The following is a 26,095-nucleotide window of genomic DNA, read 5'->3' on the forward strand; positions in this document are numbered from 1 at the left end:
TCAAGTAACGTTACTAGTAGTTAGTGCCGCGCAGGGTGTAACAGTTTGCCTTTAGGAGAGTTTATGTTTGTGTTCTGTGAAACACATTTGGAGTCAAACTGAATGCCTGGTGTGGCCTAAACCGGCCGGTGGGTACCGCCATTATATCCACCCACCAACCCATCAAGTAGAATTCTACTGTTTTCTGATAATACATAGTCTGTGTAACACAAACTCCGCTGTCCAGGGCTGTAACTGGCCCCTCCCCGCGGCCGGCGGATGTTTGGTGGGCTGCTATAAGCGAGATTTAACCAGGCTAATCAGATTTCACAGTGCTTTCTGACAGCCTACAAAGCCTGCTACAGAGGCTATTGTACGTGATCCATTGGAACCGTCAATCTGATTGGACCGAAGTTCCTCACACTTTCTGATTGGCTCATTCTTGCATGAAATTATCGTTTTGGCCAAAGATATGCTAATGAGAGAGCGCGTTGTTTACAGAGCCTGAGCAAGACAGAAGAAGACACGATCGGGCGAGCAGACGTAAGTAAAGAAGCATTTTCCACCTCACAGCTTTGTGTTTACAGCATCAACTTGCTCCTCTGTGTAGGCGATGTGTATGGGATAGGATGAGATGCAGATTTTTCGGACATGACCTTCGTTTACGTTGACAATCGTGCATTTAAGTTGTTTTTGTGCGTGGTGGTCGAGGTCGTCCCCTTCGTTGGAACTTGCCGACATTTTGGACAAGTTACCACAAGTTCCATGTGCAGTGGGCACGTGGTGTGGGCGATTTAGCATCCGTAATGCCCTACTCACGTTAGTTTTTGCTGCTGAAATACTCCACAGTTCTTTATTTGTTATCTCTGCTCAAATAATCCTCACTTCTGTGGATTATATAATCAAATGTAGGCGTGGGAAAGAGACGTAAACATGTATCAACTTGGATGACAAAATGGCTACATTGTAGCACCTCATAGGTAACACGTTGTAAACCTATAAAATAGAGAATGAGTAGCGGGGAAAATAATTCATTAACAATCTTTTACTGTCCAAAGATGAACTCTCCAGATAACTGTTATCAGATTACCCATTGTCTGTATTGAATGAAAGGAGGTTGCTTGAGGAATGTGCTTTGGATTGTTATTGAAATCAGAATAGCGTGTCCCCCAAGATTTGCAGAATGCTGTCTAATTGTGTGCGTTATTGTTGAATATTTGTCTAGTGTTGATAAATTCATTTTTCTTATGAGTTTTGATCAGACGATATTATACCAACACATCTCTAGCTACATATTTAACATTACTAAGAAACGAGAAGAAGTCGAACAAATGTATTAGACTAGATTTAGAATCTATGTTTTAGATTAGTATTAGAAACCATGTCTACTGTATTACTACCCTTTGTATCAATATGCCTGTACTTAGCCCGATAGGGCATGAATGTGCAATAAAGGCTATTACTATTGTTGTGAATCAGTGGATGGTGGATCTTTTGTCTTGCCGATAATTGTTGCAACATTACAATTGTCACAAAATTGTTACAAAACTACATTCCTGTTAAAATCACAGAACCCACTAATCATTTTACATTTCTTTGAACCGTCTCTGATATGAAGGTATTTCCAGGAGGAAATAAGAGTTTCTGTTGTTGGAACGTACACGGTTTAGGATCAAAATTAGATGATTTAGATTTCTTGTCCCATGTAAATAATTTCGACTTTATCTCGCTTATTGAGACGTGGAGCTCTGACAAAACAAAAATCAACATCCCTAACTACAGTTACTTTCACTTACATCGGGAAAAGAACAAACGAGCTAGACGGTATTCTGGAGGTGTAATATTTTTCTTTAAAGACCAATACAAACATTATGTTAAACAGCTACCATCAAAATCGACAGATGTTTTATGGGTGCGAGTAGATCGAAAGCTACTGGGGTTACCCAAAGATCTGTTTATCTGTTCCGTTTACATCAGTCCAAGTACATCTAAAACTCACAAATTTGCCGAAAACCACGTAATCGAAATTCTAGAAGAGGAGATTTCAAAATATAATACCGAGGGCTTTATCCTTCTAGGTGGTGACTTTAACTCCCGACTTGGAAATTTAAATGACTTTGTAGAAGAAGACACCTTTCATGAAAACATACCAAACAACCCCTCAAATCATAATCAGGACAGACAACACATGGATAAAGCTCCTCCTAATAAATTCGGCAGATTTCTTACCGACTTGTGTATTCAAGCGAACCTTAGAGTCCTTAACGGTAGAGTAGCCGGTGACTTGCAGGGCAATTTTACTTGCCACCAACCTAACGGAAGTAGTACCGTAGACTATATGATTGCCAGCCAGCCATTATTTGAACACATATCTCTATTTCGCGTAAACCCCCTAACCATATTTTCCGACCATAACATGCTATCAGTAATATTTCGCACAACGCCTTTTATCCACAACAACAAGCCAAAAAATAAAAATCCAAACACAAAACCACTCCCGAAACGATTCCGTTGGAACGAAAACTCAGCACAAAAATTTCTTGAATCCCTTAGCCAACCTCACATAATAGACAAGTTAAACGCTATGCCAGTAAAAGAAACTAAAAACGCAAAGGCAGATATTGAAAACTACGTTTCCGACTTGAACTCAGTGCTGAGGGACGTCGGTCACAAATCACTCCTTGTAAGAGTCAACAAAAAGCGTTCACAAAAAGCCCGAAATAAAAAATGGTACGATAAAAACTGTACTGAAATGAAGCGCGAATTGAATAACTTGGCCTCGTTACTTGAGAAAAATCCGTCAAACTCATATATTAGAGGAAAGTTCTTCAGAAGAAAGAAGGAGTATAGAAAACTATTAAGAAAGAAAAAGAGAGACTTTCACCAGCAAATCATGGACCAACTTTCTTCCCTTAGGGAAAAAGACCCAAATGGCTTTTGGAAACTAATTAACAAACTTAAACCAGACAAAACGCAACAAAATTCCCAAATATCAAATGAGATGTGGTTGGAACATTTTAGTGCAGTTGACAAACGCTCAACTGACGCTATTAACAATTCTGAAACTGAACTCTCCACCCCTGTAAACACTCAAATACATCCCCAATCTCCTCTCACACCTGTAGAAAACTCCACACTAGACTCCCCGATAACAGCTGAAGAATTAAACACGGCAATCTCAAACCTCAAGAACAATAAATCTAGTAGCAGCGACATGGTAACAAATGAAATGTTGAAATGCGGTAAACAAATCCTACAGAACCCATTACTACACCTATTTAACTCCTGCTTACAGAACGGTTATTTTCCCGACGATTGGTCCCTCAGCCATATCGTACCCATACATAAATCTGGCGATACCTCACTCCCTGATAACTACCGGGGAATATCAATCATTAGTTGCTTAGGAAAATTATTCACCTCTATTTTAAACAATCGTCTTGTCAATTATGCAGAACAGTACAGCCTTTTCAAACCTCAACAGGCCGGTTTTAGGAAAAATATTAGAACATCTGATAATTTGTTTGTGTTAACCACTTTAGTCAGCAAATACCTAAGCAAAAATGCAAAAATTTATGCATGTTTTGTAGATTTCAGCAAAGCTTTTGACTCCGTTTGGCGAGCAGGTCTATTTTTCAAACTTAACAACCTTGGAATAGGAGGAAAATTCTTAAAGACATTAAAAAACATGTATTCAAAAACTACAAATTGCATTAAAACCAACGGCGGCCTTACAGCGCCTTTTTTAACTAACTGTGGGGTCCGACAAGGCTGTAATTTAAGTCCAACTTTGTTTAATTTATTTATTAGCGATATAACCTCTGAGTTTGATGATATTTGTTGCAACTCTCCTAGTTTACACAATAGGAAAGTACCGTGTCTTTTGTATGCAGATGATCTTGTATTATTTTCCGAGTCTCAACAAGGCTTGCAATCATGTCTAGGTAGATTAGAAAGGTATTGTAAACATTGGAACCTGAAGGTGAATTTAAAAAAGACTAAGATTATTGTCTTCACCAAGGGAGGTAGATTACCAAAGAATTGTTTCTTTTTGTTTAATGGTAATGTAATTGAAATTGTCATGTCATATTGTTATCTAGGTATAGTGGTAAGTACAGCTGGCACCTTCAAGGCCAACAACAAACATCTAAGAAACAAGGGTCTAAAAGCTTTGTTTAGTATCAGGCAATCACTTGACAAAGCCGATTGCCCACTAGCTGTTAAAAACAAGCTTTTCGACTCTTGTATTAAACCTATATTACTTTATGGGTCCGAAATATGGGGAACTCCCAAAAGTCCCAAAAATTGTCCCATTGAATCTGTACACCTAAAACATTGTAAATATTCACTCAATATCCCCAAAACAGCTAGTAATCTCGCAGCACAGGCAGAACTAGGGAGATACCCCATTCATCTGGAGGCCTCCCTAAATACCATCAAGTATTTCATTCGACTTAGCAAGAATGTGCCAGCTGACAGCCTTCAAGCAGATGCTCTCTTGTGCCAAATGGATTTAGAAGCATCAGGTGCTAAATGTTGGGCCTCTGATGTACGCAACACTCTAGAGAAATGTGGCTATGCTTTCGTCTGGCAAAACGCCCAGTCAACAATCTCAAGTACACCTCAAATTATTTCATCAATCTATCAACGTTTAAAAGATATTTATTTCCAGACCTTTGTATCTGAAATCCACAACGATAAAAGAGTTGCGACTGCAAAAAACAAACTACGAACATACAGACTGTTAAAACAATATTATAAAGAAGAAGAATATCTGAAGATTGCCAATGTACGCCACAGATCTACCATCACAAAACTAAGAATCAGTTGCCACAAATTACGAATCGAATCAGGAAGACATAACCACACTCCTCTAGAGCAAAGAATATGCCAATTTTGTAGTTTACGGAAAGTAGAAGATGAAGTACATTTTACTATGGATTGTCCTTTGTATGATAGCGATAGGAACATTTTATTTGACTATGTGTTAAGTAAATATCCCCACTTTAGACACTTGAACAGTAAAGAGAAATTTATATTCCTGACAGCTTTTGATAAACCAACTCTAACCAACCATACAGCTAGCTACATTTATGCAATTACCAAGAAGCGAGAGGAAGTCGAATGTCATAGAATAGATTAGACGCACATCTGCATATATAGATGTGTTTGATTGCTTCCATTGTTACATATATGTGATTCTTACCGTGTGACCTGTACTTAGCCCAGTGGGGCAAAAATGTGCAATAAAGGTCTTCATTCATTCATTCATTCATTAAAAACGTGGGACTTTTATCAGCCACTGCCTCTAAGAAGAAGCTGAACCTCCCAGTAAAGAATGTAGAATCATGCAAAAGATAGCTGTATAGAATAGACCCTTGTTACTTTTTATTGTCAGTAACGGCCGTTACCCTTGCAATTACTATTGAATTAGCTTACGGGCAGGGATTTGCAATAAGTACATTATTATTGTTGCAACAGAATCCCATCTGTTCTGTTGGAAAATCTTGTTATTACACAGCTCATATCAGTAGGAAAGAAGTTGCATTTTTTGGAAAGAGTTGTCAGGTAGATTGATGAAAAAATTCAGCTTGTCAAAATTATGCTGTGATGTTCATCCCCACAAGCATATTTCTCCCAGCAGAGGTTTCGAAAAAGCTTCTGCCTTCCTCCACTGCAGACATTAGTTACTGCTGGTCCCGCAACTAAAACTGCTTGGAGGATACAAATTTCCAATCTAGTGTGACGGTGGACAGAAACTCAGTCAAGATTAAAGCCAGCGTCCATTTGTTGTTAGTAGCTTTATTGAAGCTTGTCCGCAAGTTCCAACACTACTGAGCTCAGGTCTGCCCTACTGGAGACTGAAGTCGTACATTAGCCGTACATTATCATATCCTTTCCTCCTTTCCCATGGATGTTTAAATTACCGTATCAGAGACTAGGCCATGAATTGTCATCTTAGATGGGCATACATAATTGTTAAAGCCCTTGAATGATCTGGTGGGTCATGAGACTTGTGAGAACATGTAGTACATTATAATTATGTCAACTCCATGACACTAGGACAGAGGGAAGGGTCCTGCAAACAGCCCCGAATCAAAAAGTTTAAGTCGACAAAATGTGATGTGATGGGAAACATCTTAAATTCCTATTAACTGTAGATATGACAGTAACGTTTATGAAGTTTATACGTCCAGGTAAACAATATTCAAATACAGTTCAATCTCGACAACTTGATAAAAAATGGAGATTTTACTTCCGGATACTAGTATTTCAAGTGAGATCCATAACTCTTCTTCAGTGTCACTCACTAGACACTCGTTCTCATTGAAATGTCAAAAATGGCATTTTTTTTGGTCGAAAAATAAATCGGCTTTATTTTCAGTGAAAACTACTTGGTTGTTTGGGAAAATTCCTCTTTTAACCATAGCCATAAAATGGCAACTTATTATTTTCGGTCCCATTGGTAATGCATTACAGGGCAGGTAACAAACGTTACCGGTAACGTTTGTTACAACAGTAGACTTCACCCTGTTTCCATCGAAAGGACTTTTGACTACATCAATTAGGTATAAGTAGATGTCCCTAGGGACATTTGAAAAGTGGGCAGCTTTTTTACACCAGCATCAATTGGACAGCATCGAACAATAGTAACGTTTGTTACAGTGATTTCAGTACAACATTGTGTTAAGCAAGGTGGGATACAAATGACAGTCAACAACCCTTTCTTGTTTCTTTTGGAAGCCAGGAAAACTGTACAGTGTCACAAAAAGGGCCATTTTTAGTCTTATACGTGGATAATATAACCGTGGCAACCATCGTACTAGTGGTGGTAACGTTTGTTACAGAATCTGGCGACAGGCATAAACCACCTCACACAGCCTACAAGATCAGTGACAGGAGCAATCTGACGTGATCGGGCAGAGGGCCTGGGTAGCTGGTTTCACCTGCCGAACAATCATTTTGGGAACTGAATTGTTACATTTTTGGCTACTATTTGAATTCTTCGTTTCTTCTCAGGCGACAGACATTTTTTAGGGTGTGAAATCCCACCCGAGGCTATAATGATCTTCTAACCCATCAACCTATACGAATGTTGATGCACATCTTTTGTAAAACATTACAGGGGTGGTGGAAAAATGAAGGAACCAGTGATGTTATTTGCTCCATATCAAGGCGTAAAGTCAGGCGACAGCATTTCGACATTTAAATGAGAACGAGCCTAGAATGAACTGGTAGAACAATTTAGTTCAAGTACAGCTAACTGTAGACTTTCTGGACAACCCCATGGTTGTTTATTCACAACCAGGATTTATATACAATCCACAGCCGACCTTTCATTGACCCACGACGTCTGTCACCTTCCTCAGGGACATTCTGAGGCAATTTCGTCATTGTTGTCAATTGTTTTTGTTAATAGATCCTGGTTGTGAAAATTAAACAACCTTGTTATTCTGGGATTTTCCAACCTGCTGAAATTATTCGCGGATGTTGACTTTCTGATTGTCATTCGGTACCTGTTCAGATATACCTTATGGTAGCCTGGGTACCATTCTCCGCGGTCGGCTTTGGGGAGCTTTACCCGGCACCTACCTGCTTCTGTCAGCCTGTCTGATTGGCTGCCCTTTGAGATTTCGCCGATAGAGCTTGTAGCCGGCCTTTTGAGTTTACGGGGCGCGACTAAATTAATCTAACCCCGTAAGAACTCCCCCGGCCTGTACCAATTAACTGTACGGGCGGTCACCCCTACACCGCCGAGCGCCTCGATGGTATGGTTCCCAGGCTAACCTTATGGGGGTGCTTCAGGTGTTAACCTCAGGTTTTTGGAAAAAGCTGAAAATTCATGCATGCTTGGATGTCATCTGTATTAACAAATCAACATGGCCATACTAGTTGGAAAAAATAGATCAGATCAGTGCATTCAGTCGCTTCTTTACGCAAATTTTCAATTACTCAAGCAACGGGATTAAATTTGGAAACGGTTAGACGTCTCAGGTAGCATCCGAACTGTCGCTTTTAAGTGACTGCTTTTGCTAGTCACCTATGAAAGACAGTGGATGCTGTCTGAAATGTCAGCCTGTTTCCAGACTGTTACATTTTGTATCATATTACCTGAATGTCTAACCTTCATCCAGGAGTCACTGTTTTACCTTCAGGGCTTGAAATGCTTTCTTCTACATACCTGCACTGGTGTAGATAACATTGAAAATTACCTGCACCAGACAAATTTTACCTGCACCACTCTGAATCATAATAAAATTGTTCAGGAACCATGCATTGCTATTTTTTCTTTCATACTTAATCAATGCAGCTAATAACAATGACAATGACAATAACAATCTGCACACACCTACAACATAGAAAATTTATGTATAAAATCCAGTACAGGTTAGGTGCAGGTAGACATCAGAAGTACCTGCACAGCTCCAATTTTACCTGCACTAACCTGCATATGCAGGTGGTATTTCGAGCCCTGACCTTTTACATGTACCTACTCACTGTCAGGCTTCCAGACGATGGCAGCGTCTAGCCAAGCAGGCAGGCGGTGTGCCCTTCCGGTGAAGAAGAGACAAGGCGCAAGGAAGGTGAAAATGAAAGGTATCTGAAATGATTTTTTCTTCCATCATGTGTGCTGTTGGAAACTGTGATGAAAGATCTTCACATGTTCTTGAATTTACATTTCAGGAAGGGATGCACGTTGGCAATGAAGCTGTCTAAAACTAGTAAAAGCTTGACAGAAAAGAGTGCCCAAGACGACCACTGAGGACCGATAACAGAGACCTGGTCTATGTGGACAGGTGGTCACTATAGACAGGAATCTTAACACTTAGGTCAATGGGAAAATTATCAAAGGGACTAAAAGGGACTACCAAAAAGTGGTAAATGTATACAAATGAATTGGCCAGGTGGTCCTTATGTAGAGGTAGTCACTTGTGTGTAGGGTTAATTTCTAATTTGTCTGTCTAATGCCAGTAGAAAGTTGTTTTTTGTATTCTCAGTATCACATAATGATTTCATCCACAGCAGTTTCCAGTTTACATCCTTTCCTCCTACTGGGCGAAATTTTCCTGCTGGAGAAGCTGAGATAGATACAGATTTCAGCCATTGATAGATGGCAATAGAAGCTTCATGACATTTTAATCAAGACATAAAAAAAACAGTGTGAAAAAATCATGCCAATTGAAATTCTTTTTGAAAAGCTTTTTGGTCCAACTGACCACAGACATGGCTATGGATTGGGGTGGACAAAAATGTCACCTTTTCCACAAAAACCCAACAATAACAGAACTTCAGGGCAAGAAATTGATAAAATGTATTTAGGGATGTAGCCAGCCAGAAATCATCGCCAGAAAAATTGTGGGTATGCTTCCAAGGAAAATTTTGAAATCTAGACCCTCTGAAATACTATTTCCTGCATTTTGAGGGTTAAATTTTGCTCACAAAATTCCGTCAAAGGACAGAAGGACAGGTGCTGGCTCCAACCCTGAATGTATTTCTGTAAGTTGAAGTAGTTGTATTTTAAATGACATATTTGTAAGCAAAAATTGACAACATGGGCTCATGTACAATGAGTGTGTAACAGTTAGGGTTCAAGGACTGCTAAACTGAAGATGCCAAGTGGGACAGATAGGAAAATCTAAAGCAGGAGACTGTCCTGGGTTTGTCTGTTGTTACCTGGTCTGTGTTTCTATCCTGGATACAATGCCAGGGCTCAAAATACCACCTGCATATGCAGGTTAGTGCAGGTGCAATTGGAGCTGTGCAGGTATTTCTGGTGTCTACCTGCACCTAACCTGCACTAGTCCATGTACTGGGGTTTTGTATAAAAATGTCTTATGATGTATAGGTGTATATGGATTGTTATTAGCTGCATTGACTGTTACCAATGGGTTAAAATCATCTTTATTCTTCGCAAGATGAATACATATATAATACACATTAAAATCTAGGACAGCCCTTTGTTTATCAGGAGGGCACAAGGTATATAAAAGAAAAAATGGCAATGGTTCCTGAACATTTTTAGTATGATCCATACTTCCTAAATTCATAGTGGTGCAGGTAAAATTTGTCTGGTGCAGGTAAGTTTCAATGTTACCTGCACCAGTGCAGGTATGCAGAAAAAGTATTTTGAGCCATGGTTTGTCTGTTCTTACCTGATATGTGCTTCCATCCTGGATATACTGTAAATGCATTTAAGTTCGCAGGGATTTAATTTCGCAGTAGCGGGAAAAAGGACATTTTGCGGTGGTTTTAATTTCGCGGTAACACCATAGACTGCAGTCTAATACCATAATAGAAAAATTTCGCGGTGGTTTTAAGTTCGCGGTGAAGTGGTCACCGAAAACTGCGAACATTAAGGGTAACGGGGCCATTTAACTCTCACGAACATGCAAATGAGTTTCTTCTCATGAACATGCAAAATGCAAATGAGAGCAGTACGTCATGACTCCTGTACATTGTACATGCACATGCGTTGCACACAGCGTTGCTCACATGCACATGCGTTGCACACGTCATGAATGTATCACCTAACAGCCTGCTTCCAGGGTCTAGTAGGTCCCTCATCAATCCCTTCTGTCTCCAGTCAAATTGACCTTCTATGTCATATTTAGGCCATTCTGACCATTCTCCACCAATCTGGTCATTCTGACCATTCTCTACCACTTTGGCCATTCTGACCATTCTCCATCACTTTGGCCATTCTGACCATTCTCCATCACTCAGGTCATTCTGACCATTCTCCATCACTCTGGTCATTCTGACCATTCTCTACCACTTTGGCCATTCTGACTATTCTCCATCAATTTGGCAATTCTGACCATTCTCCATCACTCAGGTCATTCTGACCATTCTCCACCACTCTGGCCATTCTGACCATTCTCTACCACTCTGGCCATTCTGACCATTCTCCATCACTCTGGCCATTCTGACCATTCTCCATCACTCTGGACATTCTGACCATTCTCCATCACTTTGGTCATTCTGACCATTCTCTACCACTTAGGCTGTTCTGACCATTCTCAATCACTTTGGCCATTCTGACCATTCTCCACCACTCTGGTCATTCTGACCATTCTCTATCACTTTGGCCATTCTGATCATTCTCTATCACTTTGGTCATTCTGACCATTCTCCACCACTCTGGCCATTCTGACCATTCTCCACCACTCTGGTCATTCTGACCATTCTCCATCCCTTTAGCCATTCTGACCATTCTTCATCACTCTGGCCATTCTGACCATTCTCCACCACTCTGGTCATTCTGACCATTCTCCATCACTTTGGCCATTCTGACCATTCTCTATCATTCAGGTCATTCTGGCCATTCTCCACCACTCTGGTCATTCTGACCATTCTCCATCACTTTGGCCATTCTGACCATTCTTCATCACTCTGGCCATTCTGACCATTCTCCACCACTCTTGTCATTCTGACCATTCTCCACCACTTTGGCCATTCTGACCATTCTCTATCACTCAGGTCATTCTGACCATTCTCCACCTCTCTGGTCATTCTGGCCATTCTCTACCACTTTGGCCATTCTGACCATTCTCCTTCACTTTGGCCATTCTGACCATTCTCTATCACTCAGGTCATTCTGACCATTCTCTACCACTTTGGCCATTTTGACCATTCTCCACCACTCTGGCCATTCTGACCATTCTCCACCACTTTAGCCATTCTGACCATTCTCCACCACTCTGGCCATTCTGACAATTCTCCACCACTCAGGTCATTCTGTCCATCCTCTATCACTCTGGCCATTCTGACCATTCTCCGCCACTCTGGCCATTCTGACCATTCTCCGCCACTCTGGCCATTCTGACCATTCTCCACCACTCTGGTCATTCTGACCATTCTCTATTACTCTGGCCATTCTGACCATTGTATACCACTTTGGCCATTCTGACCATTCTCCATCACTCTGGTCATACTCCTCCACTCTGGCCATTCTCCACCACTCTGGCCATTCTGACCATTCTCCACCACTCTGGCCATTCTGACCATTCTCCATCCCTTTAGCCATTCTGACCATTCTTCATCACTCTGGCCATTCTGACCATTCTCCACCACTCTGGTCATTCTGACCATTCTCCATCACTCTGGCCATTCTTACCATTCTCTATCACTCTGAGCATTCTTTTACTCTGGCCATTCTGACCATTCTCTATTACTCTGATCATTCTGACCATTCTCTATCACCCTGGTCATTCTGACTATTCTCTGTTACTCTGAGCATTCTGACCATTCTCTATCACTCTGGTCATTCTGATATATCTTTAGGAAAGGTACTTTATACTTTGTAACAGTCCATACCAAATTTTCTGTTACTTGTAAAATTAGCTTAATTAATGATGATAATGAAAATTGGCTCACTTAGACTTGTTATGATATTAGCTAACTTGGTAACCGAAGTTTATTTTCTGAATTGATAAGAATGCTCATGAAGGCAATGTTGATTACTTTACTACTTATCTCCTTGCATTATACCCAGTATCACACTTTAAAGTTCATTACAGAGCTGCAAAATGGTGCAGACCAATTTTCCAATACCGAAAGTTCACAACACAAGAAATGGTAGTTATAACTCATAATGAATTCAATAAACAGAGCAGCAAGCAGACAATCATGTTAACATGCAGTATATTGCAGTCAATATTTTGGACTCTGTGGAGATAATTCCTTGTACCATGGAATATACATTCTCCAAAAAGTAGAAGTTAGTATGTCAATGAAAGTTAGACATCCAGGTAATCAGGTACGCTACACAAAAGTTACTCAAGCAACCAGATAGATTTTGGAAAGGTCCATTTGCCAGTGTCAGTTATAAATGTAGTGAATGCAACCTGACATACTGTATGCTCCGAGTGATAGAGAATGGTTAGAATGGCCAGAGTGACAGAGAATGATCAGAATGGCCAGAGTGATGGAGCGTGGTCAGAATGCTCCGAGTGATAGAGTATGGTCAGAATGGCCAGAGTGGTGGAGAATGGCCACAGTGATAGAGAATGGTCAGAATGACCAAAGTAGTAGAGAATGGTCAGAATGACCAGAGAGGTGGAGAATGGTCAGAATGACCTGAGTGATGGAGAATGGTCAGAATGGCCAAAGTGATGGAGAATGGTCAGAATGGCCAAAGTGGTAGAGAATGGTCAGAATGACCTGAGTGATAGAGAATGGCCAGAAAGGCTAAAGGGATGGAGAATGGTCAGAATGGCCAAAGTGGTAGGGAATGGTCAGAATGACCAAAGTGGTAGAGAATGGTCAGAATGACCAGAGTGGTGGAGAATGGTCAGAATGACCTGAGTGGTAGAGAATGGTCAGAATGGCCAAAGTGGCAGAGAATGGTCAGAATGACCAAAGTGGTAGAGAATGGTCAGAATGACCAGAGTGGTGGAGAATGGTCAGAATGACCTGAGTGATAGAGAATGGTCAGAATGACCAGAGAGGTGGAGAATGGTCAGAATGACCTGAGTGATGGAGAATGGTCAGAAAGGCCAAAGTGATGGAGAATGGTCAGAATGGCCAAAGTGATAGAGAATGGTCAGAATGGCCAGAGTGATGGAGAATGGTCAGAATGACCAGAGTGGTGGAGAATGGTCAGAATGAACTGAGTGATAGAGAATGGTCAGAAAGGCCAAAGGCAAAGTGATCAGGTGAATGGTCAGAATGGCCAAAGTGGTAGAGAATGGTCAGAATGACCATAGTGGTGGAGAATGGTCAGAATGGTCAAAAACAAATTAAATAATACATTAAGAATTGCCAAAAAGAATTATTACCACAGGAAATTCCAAGAATGTAAAGCAAACATGGAACGTAATTAACGACTTACTAAATCGTAGTGATAAATCTAAAGCAGCCCCACACAAAATACAAACTGGTGCCCGATCTATCACAGATAAAAATAAGATGTGCGAAGATTTTAATGATTTTTTTGTTAATGTCGGCCCTACCCTAGAAAGCAAAATACCCATCGTAGCGAAAGATCCCCTCGATTACATCAAAACTCATCTGAATAGGCAACTAACGTCATTTGAACCCCCGTCCACTGCTGAAATTTTAGATATAGTACGAAACCTGAAAGATTCCGCTGCTGGACACGATGGAATCAGCGCAAAAATAATCAAAATATCCCTACCTTATATTATTTGTCCTCTTATACATATCCTAACATTATCCATTCAGAGCGGTGTGGTCCCTAAATCAACCAAAATTGCCAAAGTGATTCCTATATTTAAAAGTAATGATTCTACCTCGGTAAGTAATTACCGCCCTATTTCAGTTCTACCGTGCATCTCCAAAATTCTCGAAAAATTGATATACAATCGTCTTTTAAAGCATTTAGATCAAAATGACATTCTATACAAACATCAATATGGTTTCAGAAGGGGATTCTCTACTTCCATGGCACTTATCCAATTAATCGATAAAATTACTACAGCTATTGACAACAATGAATTTACCATAGGGATATTTTTAGATCTAAGTAAGGCATTCGATACGGTACACCATTCTATTCTTCTCAAAAAGCTAAATAAATATGGCATTAATGACACGGCACTCAAGTGGTTTAAGAGCTATCTATCTGATAGAAAACAATACGTCACCCTTAATGGCTATACATCTTCATGCAAACTGATAAATTGTTGAGTTCCCCAGGGATCAATTCTTGGACCCTTATTGTTTTTAATATATGTTAATGATCTTGCTGAAGCATCCAAAATATTCTTTTTTATCCTATTTGCTGATGATACAAATCTCTTCCTCTCACATGCAGACTATGATTCGTTAATACGCCTAACCAATCAGGAACTAGAAAAAGTCATCACATGGTTCGAAACCAACAAGCTATCTGTTAATATTAAAAAGACGTACTATCTTATCTTTTGTAGTAAAAACAAGACTTATAATAAGAAAAATACCAATATCTTCCTAAAGAACCTTCCTCTCTCCCAAGAATGCCAGGCTAAGTTCCTAGGAGTACTTATTGATGATCGACTAACATGGAAACCCCACATTGCTATGATATTAAATAAGATTTCAAAAACTATCGGGATCATAGGGAAAATTAGACATCTTTTATCCCAGAGAACCTTAATAACCATATATAACAGTCTAATCTATCCATATCTCATTTATTGTAATATTGTTTGGGGAAACGCCTACAAAACTTCTCTACACCCTTTATTAATTCTACAGAAAAAAATTCTACGCATTGCGACATGTTCGAGTTTCTATACTCACTCTTCACCACTATTTGAGAAACTTAGAATTTTGAATATCTATGACGTTAACAGATTTCAACTTGCTCTATTCACAGCCCAACACATAAACCATACTCTCCCCGATACCTTTGACAGCTTTCTTAATTTTCGCTCGCAGTTTCACAATTATCAAACTCGCCAAAGCACAAATCTGCACATCCCCCTATTCAGAACCTCTCTTGCCCAAATGTCTGTTAAATACAAGTGTGTTAAAATATGGAACGATCTTCCCCCCTCCCTTAAGAATCTTACCTCCTCTCTCCTGACTTTTAAACGTAATCTGAAAATCCATCTGTTAATCCATCCGAGCCCCCTGTAGTAGCCACATTTTTTAAATCATACTATCTTAATTCATTCCATTATTTGATCATCCTTATTGCACTATTATCATTTTCTAAGTGTTATGCTGATTTATTATTTATTGTTAAGTCAAACCATTAATTACATGGTTATCCTTATTGCATCATTATCATTTTCTACATATTACGTTACTTTATCATTCATTGTTAATTCATACCATTAATTACTTGTTTATCCTTATTGTATCATTATTATTCTATGTATTACTTTACTTTATTATTATATATCATAATCAATTTTGTTTAGTTTAAAGGAGGAGGGCTAAGTATAAGCTTCACAAGCTTTTTCCCTCCTCCTGCACCTGTTTTATCCATTGTTTCCGTTATGTGTTTTAATGTAACACTATTAGTGTGCGAATAAATAAACAAACAATGACCAGAGTGGTGGAGAATGATCAGAATGGCCAAAATGACATAGAAGGTTTAGAATGGTCAATTTGACTGGAAACAGAAGTTGAAGACAGAAGGGATTGATCAGGGACCTACTAGATAGACCCTTGAAGCAGGCTGTTAGGTGATAACGTTACATTCATGACGTGTACAACGCATGTGCATGTGAGCAACGCTGTGTGCAACGTATGTGCATGCACACTGTACAGGAGTCATGACGTACTGCTCTCATTTGCATTTTGCATGTTCATAAGAAGAAACTCATTTGCATGTTCGTGAGAGTTAAATGGCCCCGTTACATTAATCCACCGCGAACATTTCTGCATTTACAGTAATGCCCTCACCATCATGCAGGTGGTATCCATTTGGGGTGTGATGAATTAGCAGTTCCCAATAGTGCTTTATCATGAACATCTTAACTGTCTCTTCCATCCATAAATCAACAAGAAGGTCTGGTTTTGTCTTTATTTAACACATGCAAAAGAAAGATGATCCACTTCACTAGGAATTTGACCCACTTTCTCAGCCCACTCAGGTCTAAGTAAGGGAGGTCAGGAAAAGGGTAGGGCTGCCAAGGTAAATGATTATGTCTAGTACTAAGAAAAAGTAGCTTTCATCCTAGATGTGGTTCTTGTTTCTGGTTAGCTCTGTGAAGTTATCTTTATGAAGGCAATTTACCTCCTATGGTGGTATTGTCTTTGTTCGAGTTTTTGTGTTTGCAGCTACATGTATAAATCAGAATCCATTTCATACATTTGCTTATATTTTGGCATGTCTGCTGTTAGCACGGTCCCAAATGATGTATGGGGACATTTGGGAACTGTAGCTGCAGTATTTTTAGGTGATAGAACTGATAGAACGACACCCCCATCTTCAAAGTATTGTGGTATAGCCCACGTATTTAGATGTTGTTTGCCTGGCGAGCACTCTCCAAGCAGAGGTTAGGCTCATCGTCATCATTCAGAGGTTAGGCCATTAACTATTCTAGACCATCTTTTGGCGTAACTGGCACTCTGGAAAAGTAAAGAACCAAGGAACCAAGTAAGGACCCAAGGTACAAGGTAACGTTATAGCTTGTGTTATACAAGCTCAATCAATTATCTATTCTTCAAGCAGGGGTTAGGCTCCAGCTTGCTACACTGCCTTGTTACTGCCTAGTGTTGTATTAAGGAACCACATTGTATCAGGACATAAAAAGGTTTTATGGAAATTTTTATTTCTGGTTAAGAGGTTACAAAATATCTTTGCCACCTGTGCAAAGGTTGGACTCCTGGCATTAGCTTCTAACCATTATTCAAAACAAGGATATTTCCTAGGTTCTTTTTTTTTTCTTTTTTCAAACTGGAAGTAAATGCAGACGGATAACCTGGAAACAGAGAGTTGAAACTGCATATATCATATGTATGCCAAATAAGTAGTAAATCATGAAATGTTTGCAGTGGTTGTGAGTTTTCACAGCTAAGTATCTCACAGTGAATTCATCGCTACAAACTTATGACACCACGTGAATCAAATGTCTGCACCGTTAGTAGGTGAATTCGCAGTACCATCAGATTCTGTTTTCTTGTTCATCCTCCAGTTCGGCATCTTTATTCCAAGTAGAGAACCAACCAATATGATTGATATTGCCAGACTTCCGGCAAATGGTGCCTATACACCATGATTTGGGCAAACTGGTTCACAATATCATACTAGTACCTTACCGATAATGGCACATTTCCAGCTTTAGAACAATCCTTTATTTCAGCATTGACCCAAAACCAAAATGTCACAAACATATTGTACTTTTAAGGGTCAATGACCCGGAGTGGGTGATTAGAATTGCCCACTCAGGGTCATTAACCTTTCAAGATAGCTGCCAAAATAGCAATTTGTCTTGGAGGATTCCATGTAGAGTATAATTTACTTGTGCTGTAACTGATGTTATCACAGTACAAATAGAGGTAGATTATGCTTGGTGATAACCTACTTTTCTTGCAGCTTTTTCAGACTAGTAGTAAAGTACAGTGCATGTTAGAAAGAGGGCTTGCAGGCCCCCTTTCGGTAAAGCCTACTAAAGGTGTCGGTAGCCCATTTTGAATTTCCTGAAATTTGTAGGGAATATCATCTTATTCAGGTAATTTGTGGCGAGGCGACCAAATTTCAGATAAGTGCTTTCCTTGGTTCAGCATAATATGCAGGAGTTCTTCTGAATTCAGTTTTAAGTGTTGTTGAGACCCCCATGCAGATCCTCTAATATGGACTAAGTATTGTTTTCACGCTTTGTATATATATAAAATTCCATGGTTGTATGTGATTATCAGCAAGAAGTATGGTATTATATAGCTTTATATCAGCAACTGTATGGTTTGTTGTCAGACTGGTTGTACATAAAACAATCCTAGCTTCTTTTGTCATAAATAATGGCAGTCTACCTGTTGCTATTTCCTATGCTGACAATTCATGAAATCCTCCATGAATGCCCTCTGCTAGTCCAATCTTTCATATGCCCCATGAATATTTAATTTTCAATATCACAAAGTGGCCCCCAGTTCTAAGAGAGAAAAAGGGTGATGAAATCCCCACCATTGTTAGACTTGATTAGCCTTGTCATACAGCTGGAGGCGGTTGGCCAAAAGCCAACCAATCATTGGCCCAGAGCCAACCAATCAGAGCGCACCACATCCCACGTGCGAGGAGCCTGCCCAGTCGACCCTGCTGTGCCTCACATGAGGTTGTTTTGGTTGGAGAGTGGTTGGTGTGTGCAGCTGGCCACAGGGACTTCTGTTTCAAACTTACAGACAGGGCACACTCTCAGGTCAGTATGTGCTGACTACCTGTTGATGATCACTCAGCCATACTGTGTAACACATTTATGGTAGGGTAGGACTTTTAATCGATTCTTGTCAGGTGTTTATGTGCAAAAATAATTTGTTTATGAGAATGGTTATTAGTAAGGCATGTGGGTGTGTCGCGTTTTTGACGTGAACATTTCAGGTTTTCTAGTTAGAAGCGACGCAGCAGACAATGTATTACACGTACCTTGCAGGAGACATGTTTACCAAGTCAATTGGTAACTACAAAGACCAGGTGAGACTTATGACATTTTGTTGTGGAGACTGCCAAGGCCTGAAGGCCTCATTATTAACAGTTGGACATGTTGAACGTGTGTACCCTCTGGCACCAAACGGTAAATGCATTTTTCAGCTCAGAGGAAACTTAACAACGGTGTCGCAAAATTTGAGTAGTCTGACCAGTGATGTTGTATTTTATGCCCTGGCCGTTCGAAGAAAGTAGTAAGTATTTTCTCTTGAAGTATTTAAGCAGCGGTGTGTTATCTCTGACGACATAAATTTTCCCCCACCTGTTTTCAAGTCATAGAAGAATTGTTTTTATTCAGGTTATGTTTGACTATGGAACATTGTTTACAATATACATGTATAGTTATGGGCTAGTGGACTTGTCAGAAGCTGCAAAACAAGTCAGATTATATACTATTATATTTCAATTCTAACTTAGCACACTGAGTTGACTGTTGGATTTATATGATACTGTTGAGTCGTAAGAAGCATGGGAAAGAATTTGATGTTTCTTTCAGAAAGGTACACATCCTTTGACTCCTTGTTTATGTTACTAGTTCCCACCGGATACAAATACCTTTTTATCTGTATATTTACCTATGGGCTGGCTCCAGTACCAGAAATTTGCTTCTGTGCATGACAAAAATTTACCCATCTTTCCCAAAAATAACATGAAATTGATAAAAAACTCAAAGCTTAAAATGAGTGATTTAACAAAAAAAGGGCTACCTAACAATGAGTAGACCGCAAAAATGTAAAACTGGAGACAGCCAAGGCACTGATGCAAGTAATACTGGGAGTCACCTGTACCAGACAAGTTTGCAAAGTGTGAGTCACACCAAGGTGTCTTTGTACCCCCCTTGGTCACACTGAAAACTATTATAAGAAACCACTGCAGTTACAGTACTTGCCTATGGAATTCATGAGTCAGGCAACTGTCAATGCAGCAAGCAGAAATCCACATACCTTTAGACCCAGTAACATTACATTAGCTAGTGCGGGTCATATGTAGGTAGACACCAGAAATACTGTAAATCTATTTTAAATTATTTTTGTGGCAACATGATTTCTTGGTAGAGAGGGAAAGGAAGGATTTCACAGTGGATAACTTTGCGGTTGAAAGAATTTTTTGGTACAGTAGTTACTGTCAGTTATGAATTGGAAATGCGTATTTGCAGTGCCAATGTCACACAGAAAAATCTGAATTCTTAAGATTTTGGGTACCTGTAAGGAGATCTCCAATTTTCCCTGCATTAACCTGGGTATGCAGGTGGTGTTTTGATGGTTATCATGATCTACCTTATGATTATGCAGTTCCAAAAACATGACACAACAAAACAGAGCTATGACACGTTCGCACGACAACATCCTGTAACTTTTAATTTACATTTCCAAAATAAAAGCACATACATTGTAGGGTAATACATCAAACATTGCTTCATATAGACAAAGAAGCACTTGTTCTTGACTGTCTTTCAATGAAGTAGGAAGATGCAACGAACCGGAAAGATTAAGCTCTAGAGTGACCATGGGTAAATAACACACAATTAAGTTCAAAGGGCAGCAGACAATGAAGAAAGATTAGCTGCTTGGGGAAATATTTGCTTCAAGGTAACTGAAGGTCATTTTTAACGGGACAGAAAGGAGATGATTGTGATAGATAAAGGAAAATGACAAAAGCCATGTGATAAAAGATTTACAAAAGTGGACGCCCCCCCCCCCCAGAAACGTCTGCATTAGCATTTGCAAGACTGCCTATTATACCTGCTGTATAAGATATACTGATACAGTTCTGTTTTCTACATTGTGAATTGTTGAATATTGTTATTCTATGTTCATTTCAACACTTGCTAACAATGTAAACAAAGGGAAACGAATCCTTTTGATGGTACCTGTGTGTTTTATGACGCAGGGCATTTAGTAATACATTTTGTATGAGTTCAAAATGTTTTTGCTTTGAAACACATTGTGACTAAGTTGACTTACAGCTAGAATTATGTACACCTTGGGTTTGAATAACTTAATAGGAGAATAGGACACGAACTGATTAACATGAAAAGACAATCAGTACATGGATAAATTACAAGGTTTTGTTGCTAAATATGAAGTCATTTTTGGAGTGCAAAGCAAAGGAGCTGAAGTGGCAATGAAGGGATTTGTTTGCCACATGTTTATATGAAGGTGATATGTTGGGTGTGGGATACAACAGATTAAGAAACATGCCTAGGTTGGTGACCTGAACATGTCCATTTTAAAGATGACAAAAGGCCTCAAATTTTTAAAGAAGGAAACAGATGGTATTTCAAATGGAGTAAAGAAAAAAATGTGTCCCTAAGTGTCCCCTCTTGACAGTGTAAATGGAACAATCCCAATGTCACTGCCAACTCAGACATGTGACACCCCTTGTACTGATATCCTGTTTATGGTATTAACTGCATGCACAGACTGACAGAGGATAAGGTGAAGGTCCTTACCTTGTAAACAGTTCCTGTCTAGTTGTTGTCATCCATGTCGAAACTTATTATATATATCTCAAAGACCTTTACGTAATACCCACCATGGGTATTGCTTTAAGACTTGTAGCCGTTTAGTTTGTGAATGTTTATTTTGTAAGGTTGTATTTGTAATTCTAAATGGTAAACTATGGTATCACTCAGAAAGTTTTGACATGTGGTTGATCATTCCATTTAACCTACCTGAAAAATGGAGGTATAGTTTTTGCTATGGTCTCTTTTGATGACAGATGAAAGGAAGAAGTGTAAGTTTGGCCCCTAGTAGCTTGCACTGGAACTGCAGGGGTGTGTTTGTCACAGTCTTTGAAGGAGATGATGTATATGTAGATGTAGATGAACAGAATTTTTTCTCTGAGTTGTTATAACTGCCAAGGTCACACTTGGCATGATGGCAGGAAGTACAGGTCAGGGATGATAGAAATATACTTGAATTAAATGAACTTAGTACAAACAAGACATGCTAGAAACTGATTTCTTTGTACACCTGTGATTGCAAAAGGTAGGAGTGTGTATCTGATTTTCGCCTGGAACAAACAAGTCTTGTTTTAGTCATGTATTTTGTCATTGGTGGTTTCTGAGGTGACTGTCTATGTCTACAATATGCACATGGGGAAGCAATTGACCTTTGGGTATTTGGATATTATGCTGCTGCTACATTTAGGCAATGCACTTTAGTCCTATGTAAGAATACAATATTTTGAGCCTGACATTATACTTATAGTGAAGCAGTGCTCCCGCCAGACATACGTCTTCACGTCTTTGGATGCATTTTTTTCTGGAAAGATGCACTCGGCTCGGCTGAATGCGTCCATAAAAAAATCTGAAAGAAAGGCTGACCTGTACCACCAGTGTACAAAATGTATCTGGAATCTTTAAAAAAATGTGTCCTTATAAGAAGGAATCCGACCGTATTTATACTTCAAATTGTTCAATTTCCAAAATTTCTTTTGTTTCAAAAAGAGAAAATTTGTGGCAGAAAAGGGGCCACAATATTGTTGTCAAGCGTCGATCGAGTCGGCTGTGCACTCCGTGGCACATGGCGCGGCACGCCCCCCTCCCCAGACGGACCGCCGATCGCAGCGCCCAGCAAGTTGGAACGTCTCTCTGGCTACTGCTTCAAGGCTACACCGGCACTGATCACTGCCAAAGAGGCAGCAGATCGTCCTCCTTCGAGTAATGTATAACGTTCTTGGTCTATTTAAAAAGAAATCCAGCCAAATATTTCACGCAGAAAACGGGGTTACCTGAGGTCGCAGGAAACAAACGCACGCTGGTTGAAAATGACGGCACGGCCTTGTAAAACCCCACCGATTCGAAAAATTTGAGTAAAATCATCGGGAAAAATTGAAGAAAAAAACAGTGTGATGGCATCGTTATTTTATCATCTCGGAAAACTATTTGATGCGGGATGGCGAAACCGTGATCGATTGCACGAGGTAGACATTTTTTTATTCAATGACGGAAAGAATTGGCAGAATTTTTCCATGGGCTGACGGACTGGCTAGAGCTGGCATAGTTTTTTTTTCGTAAGATATAAGCTAGCTATTCTAATTTCTGGTAATTCTTGGGAAAGTGGTTTTACTCAGAATTTGGAGCAAAGCGGCCACATTTCCCTTAATTTCCCTCTAGCTCTGTGTATGATGTAGGCAGCCCTCCGTGCATGAATGTAATGAAAAGTGTTGTCATGACTCCCCTCCCATTCAAATCCTCCTTGGTAAAAAAAAAAAGCTATTGAGGACATGTGGCCCAATGGCTTAAGGTAGCAGAACACAGTTTTCGGCCTATGGGGATTTCTATAGTTAAGGGCCACAAGGTGACTGGCTTCGACGCATTAAAAAATATAGTAGGGTGCACTTTTGGAATACCAAAATCGGATATGTTTGAGTTGAAGGTACAAGCCACAAAATATTAAAAAAACAAACAAATCCTGTCGGCGTATCGTCTTCTCACGACCTCTTTGAAATGCCCCTCTGCGGAGGTCACAGAACTGCAGCCGACTCACACTAGAAAGGCAGTTGCATAATGGGGCGCATTTATACACAAAATAGAAAACTTTCACAATTCAACCATACAGTCTCAGAGTCGACACCTTCCGTGACCACGCAGCACAGTTTATATCTGGCTGCCCCTCAAATAAGGCTTTTACCTCTCCTTCAACAAGTTTATCCGTACTATTTTATGTACCCGTGTCATACACCCCGGGGTTCGCCCATTGATACTGTGTTCTGCTACCTTAATACTGTTTTGCACAGTTACCCACCTGTAGAATAAGAGATAAAATTCCTCTGTGTTGTGGACGGACTCCAAAGTGGCCTTTGTCCCTGAACTATCTAGTATAGTGGGAAAAGTGGGAACAGATATTTGCTCTTTTGTTGTTTTTATTTTATTTTTTGAGGGGTGAACTTGGGCAATACTGTAAATGCAGAAATGTTCGCGGTGGATTAATGTTCGCGGTTTTCGCTGTGACCACTTCACCGCGAATTTAAAACCACAGCGAACGTTTTTCTATTATGATATTAGATTGCAGTCTATGGTGTTACCGCGAAAAGTCCTTTTTCCCGCTACCGCGAAATTAAATCCCCACGAACTTAAATACATTTACAGTATCTCTTTTCAGTAGTCAAATATACACAGTGAAGGAAAGGCAAAAATATCCTAAATGGGTAGGGTCTCCATACTCAGTTAGGTTAGTCAAAATCCTTCCAAAACTTAATGATTTGTAGGGCGGTGTCTCTCCATTTCTCCGTGTGTTTAACTACATTTGTTATCCTTTAGTTACTTATTCTCATGAGTGCTAAATAGTAAGCAGAGTGTATTATTTTTGGAACGACATGTTGAGTGGGGTTGAGGACAATTCAGCCCTTTTCCAAATTGGCCCAGTCAATTCAGCTCAACACCCTAGTCGACTTGGCCCAACATTCTGCTCAACTCTGCCCAACAAACACCCTGGTCAACACGGCGGGGGATATGGTTAGGTTGTTGGGCCGAGGAGGGCCAAACTAAAAGTGTCTGACATCTGTGTTGAACCCCTCAGGTCCTAATTGCAATGCTGATCGATAACTATTCCTTCCAGTGCTGTTTAAAATTAGGAACAAGTGCTCTTTAGATAGCATTTGAGATATGCAGACTCACGCCTTCTTATTCCAAACCGCTACACATACAGGAAGGGTTGTGAACTTTGAGTTACAACTTATAACCTTCAGTACTGTTTCTGATGAGCTGCTTCTGTGACCTTTTGTCAAGCAGTACATATCATTATTTGTCGGTGTGACAAAGTAGTACAACCGGTATTGTTACATTCCACCACCACTGATTTCATCATTTTTAGCCCCCAAACTGCTTCCTGTCCTGTGGACAATACAGATTTAACCCCATTGACTAACTGAGCAGATAAATACAAAAAAAAAACAAATGTTGACTTAAATTTCTAGAACTTCTTGGAAGTCAAAATCTTTTGAGATACTTGTTCCTTGTGAGGATATTCATGGGAATAATCTTTGATTTATTTTTCTTAGTCATTCTTGAATTCTGTAATGTAAGAAAGTTTGTCCAGGAGTAGAGAAAAACAAAAAGAAAACTAGAAAATCAAGTTGTAGCAAAAATTTTGGGTAGTAATTATAAGTGTATCAATTTATTACATTGCATCTCAGACATTTAAACAAACATTTGTGGAAAACTAACATCTGACTATGCCTGCTCTCAGAAACTATTATGTGCTTAAGTACAGGCTTTTCTCCTCATACTCTGTTTTCTTATGGATCTTCGTGTTTGATAACTTGTTTGTTTGTTTGCAAAGTTTCACGCAAGTGTAATACTATCTGGGCACGTGCTCAGCAAGCTATTCTTGGAAGGCAGTGTGCTGCATTTTTGCTGTAGGCAAGGTACTGTAAATGCAGAAACTTTCGCGGTTGTTTAAAGTTCGCGTTTTTCGTGCTGGGAACGGGCGTCGCAATTTTGATGTGTTAACAATGGCGTAAAATGTTATGATTTCGATGTTTGTAGTTTTCTTCATGGGAAACATTGGACTTTAACAAGGCATTTCAAACATGTCAGAAAGCGTATAATTACCTCCATGAAATGTCATGGAATGGAGGTTATATTTTCTGTTATGTGTCTCTGTCTGTGTAGATGATTACTCAAGAACGGCTGGATGGATTGGTTTCATACTTGTTGTGTTGGTGGGGTGTGATGAAAACTTGAATCGATGAGATTTTGGGAGCCGTATCTGTCGTTATAATCGATGTAATAATATCAGAAATCACCCCTATATTTGCGTTATATTGGAACAGGCATCATGGTTTCCCTCTTTGTTAATCACATTATCTCCAAGCAGGTGGTGAGGTGATTTGTTTCGCCAGTGATAGCCATGAACATATGTTTTTTTGCATCAGTTGACAACAACTGTTTGGGGGAAACGATAGCCTCGACTCAAGAACGGCAGGGTGGATTGGTTTCATTATTAGTTGGTGGAGTGTGATGATAGCTGGAATTGATTAGATTTTGGGCCTCGTATCTGTCGATATAATCAA

The 26,095-nt window shown here is 39.7% G+C and overlaps 1 protein-coding gene across 8 annotated transcripts in view; it reads left to right on the plus strand.

Moving 5' to 3' along the window:
• Positions 1-428: 428 nt before the first annotated feature.
• LOC118412139 overlaps positions 429-26,095 on the plus strand; it is a 59,059-nt gene continuing 33,392 nt past the window's right edge. For 4 of the 8 annotated variants that reach the window (XM_035814793.1, XM_035814794.1, XM_035814797.1 and 1 more), the window contains exons 1-2: positions 429-522; positions 8,485-8,577. In XM_035814793.1, coding sequence (XP_035670686.1) covers positions 8,496-8,577 — 82 coding nt within the window. In that variant the 5' untranslated portion in view covers positions 429-522; positions 8,485-8,495. Of the gene's footprint in view, positions 523-8,484; positions 8,578-18,669; positions 18,792-26,095 lie in introns of those variants that run through there. The other 4 variants (XM_035814800.1, XM_035814798.1, XM_035814801.1 and 1 more) reach the window with 4 other exon arrangements.

Source organism: Branchiostoma floridae, chromosome 3, assembly GCF_000003815.2.
Source record: "Branchiostoma floridae strain S238N-H82 chromosome 3, Bfl_VNyyK, whole genome shotgun sequence".
Classification (NCBI taxonomy): domain Eukaryota; kingdom Metazoa; phylum Chordata; class Leptocardii; order Amphioxiformes; family Branchiostomatidae; genus Branchiostoma; species Branchiostoma floridae.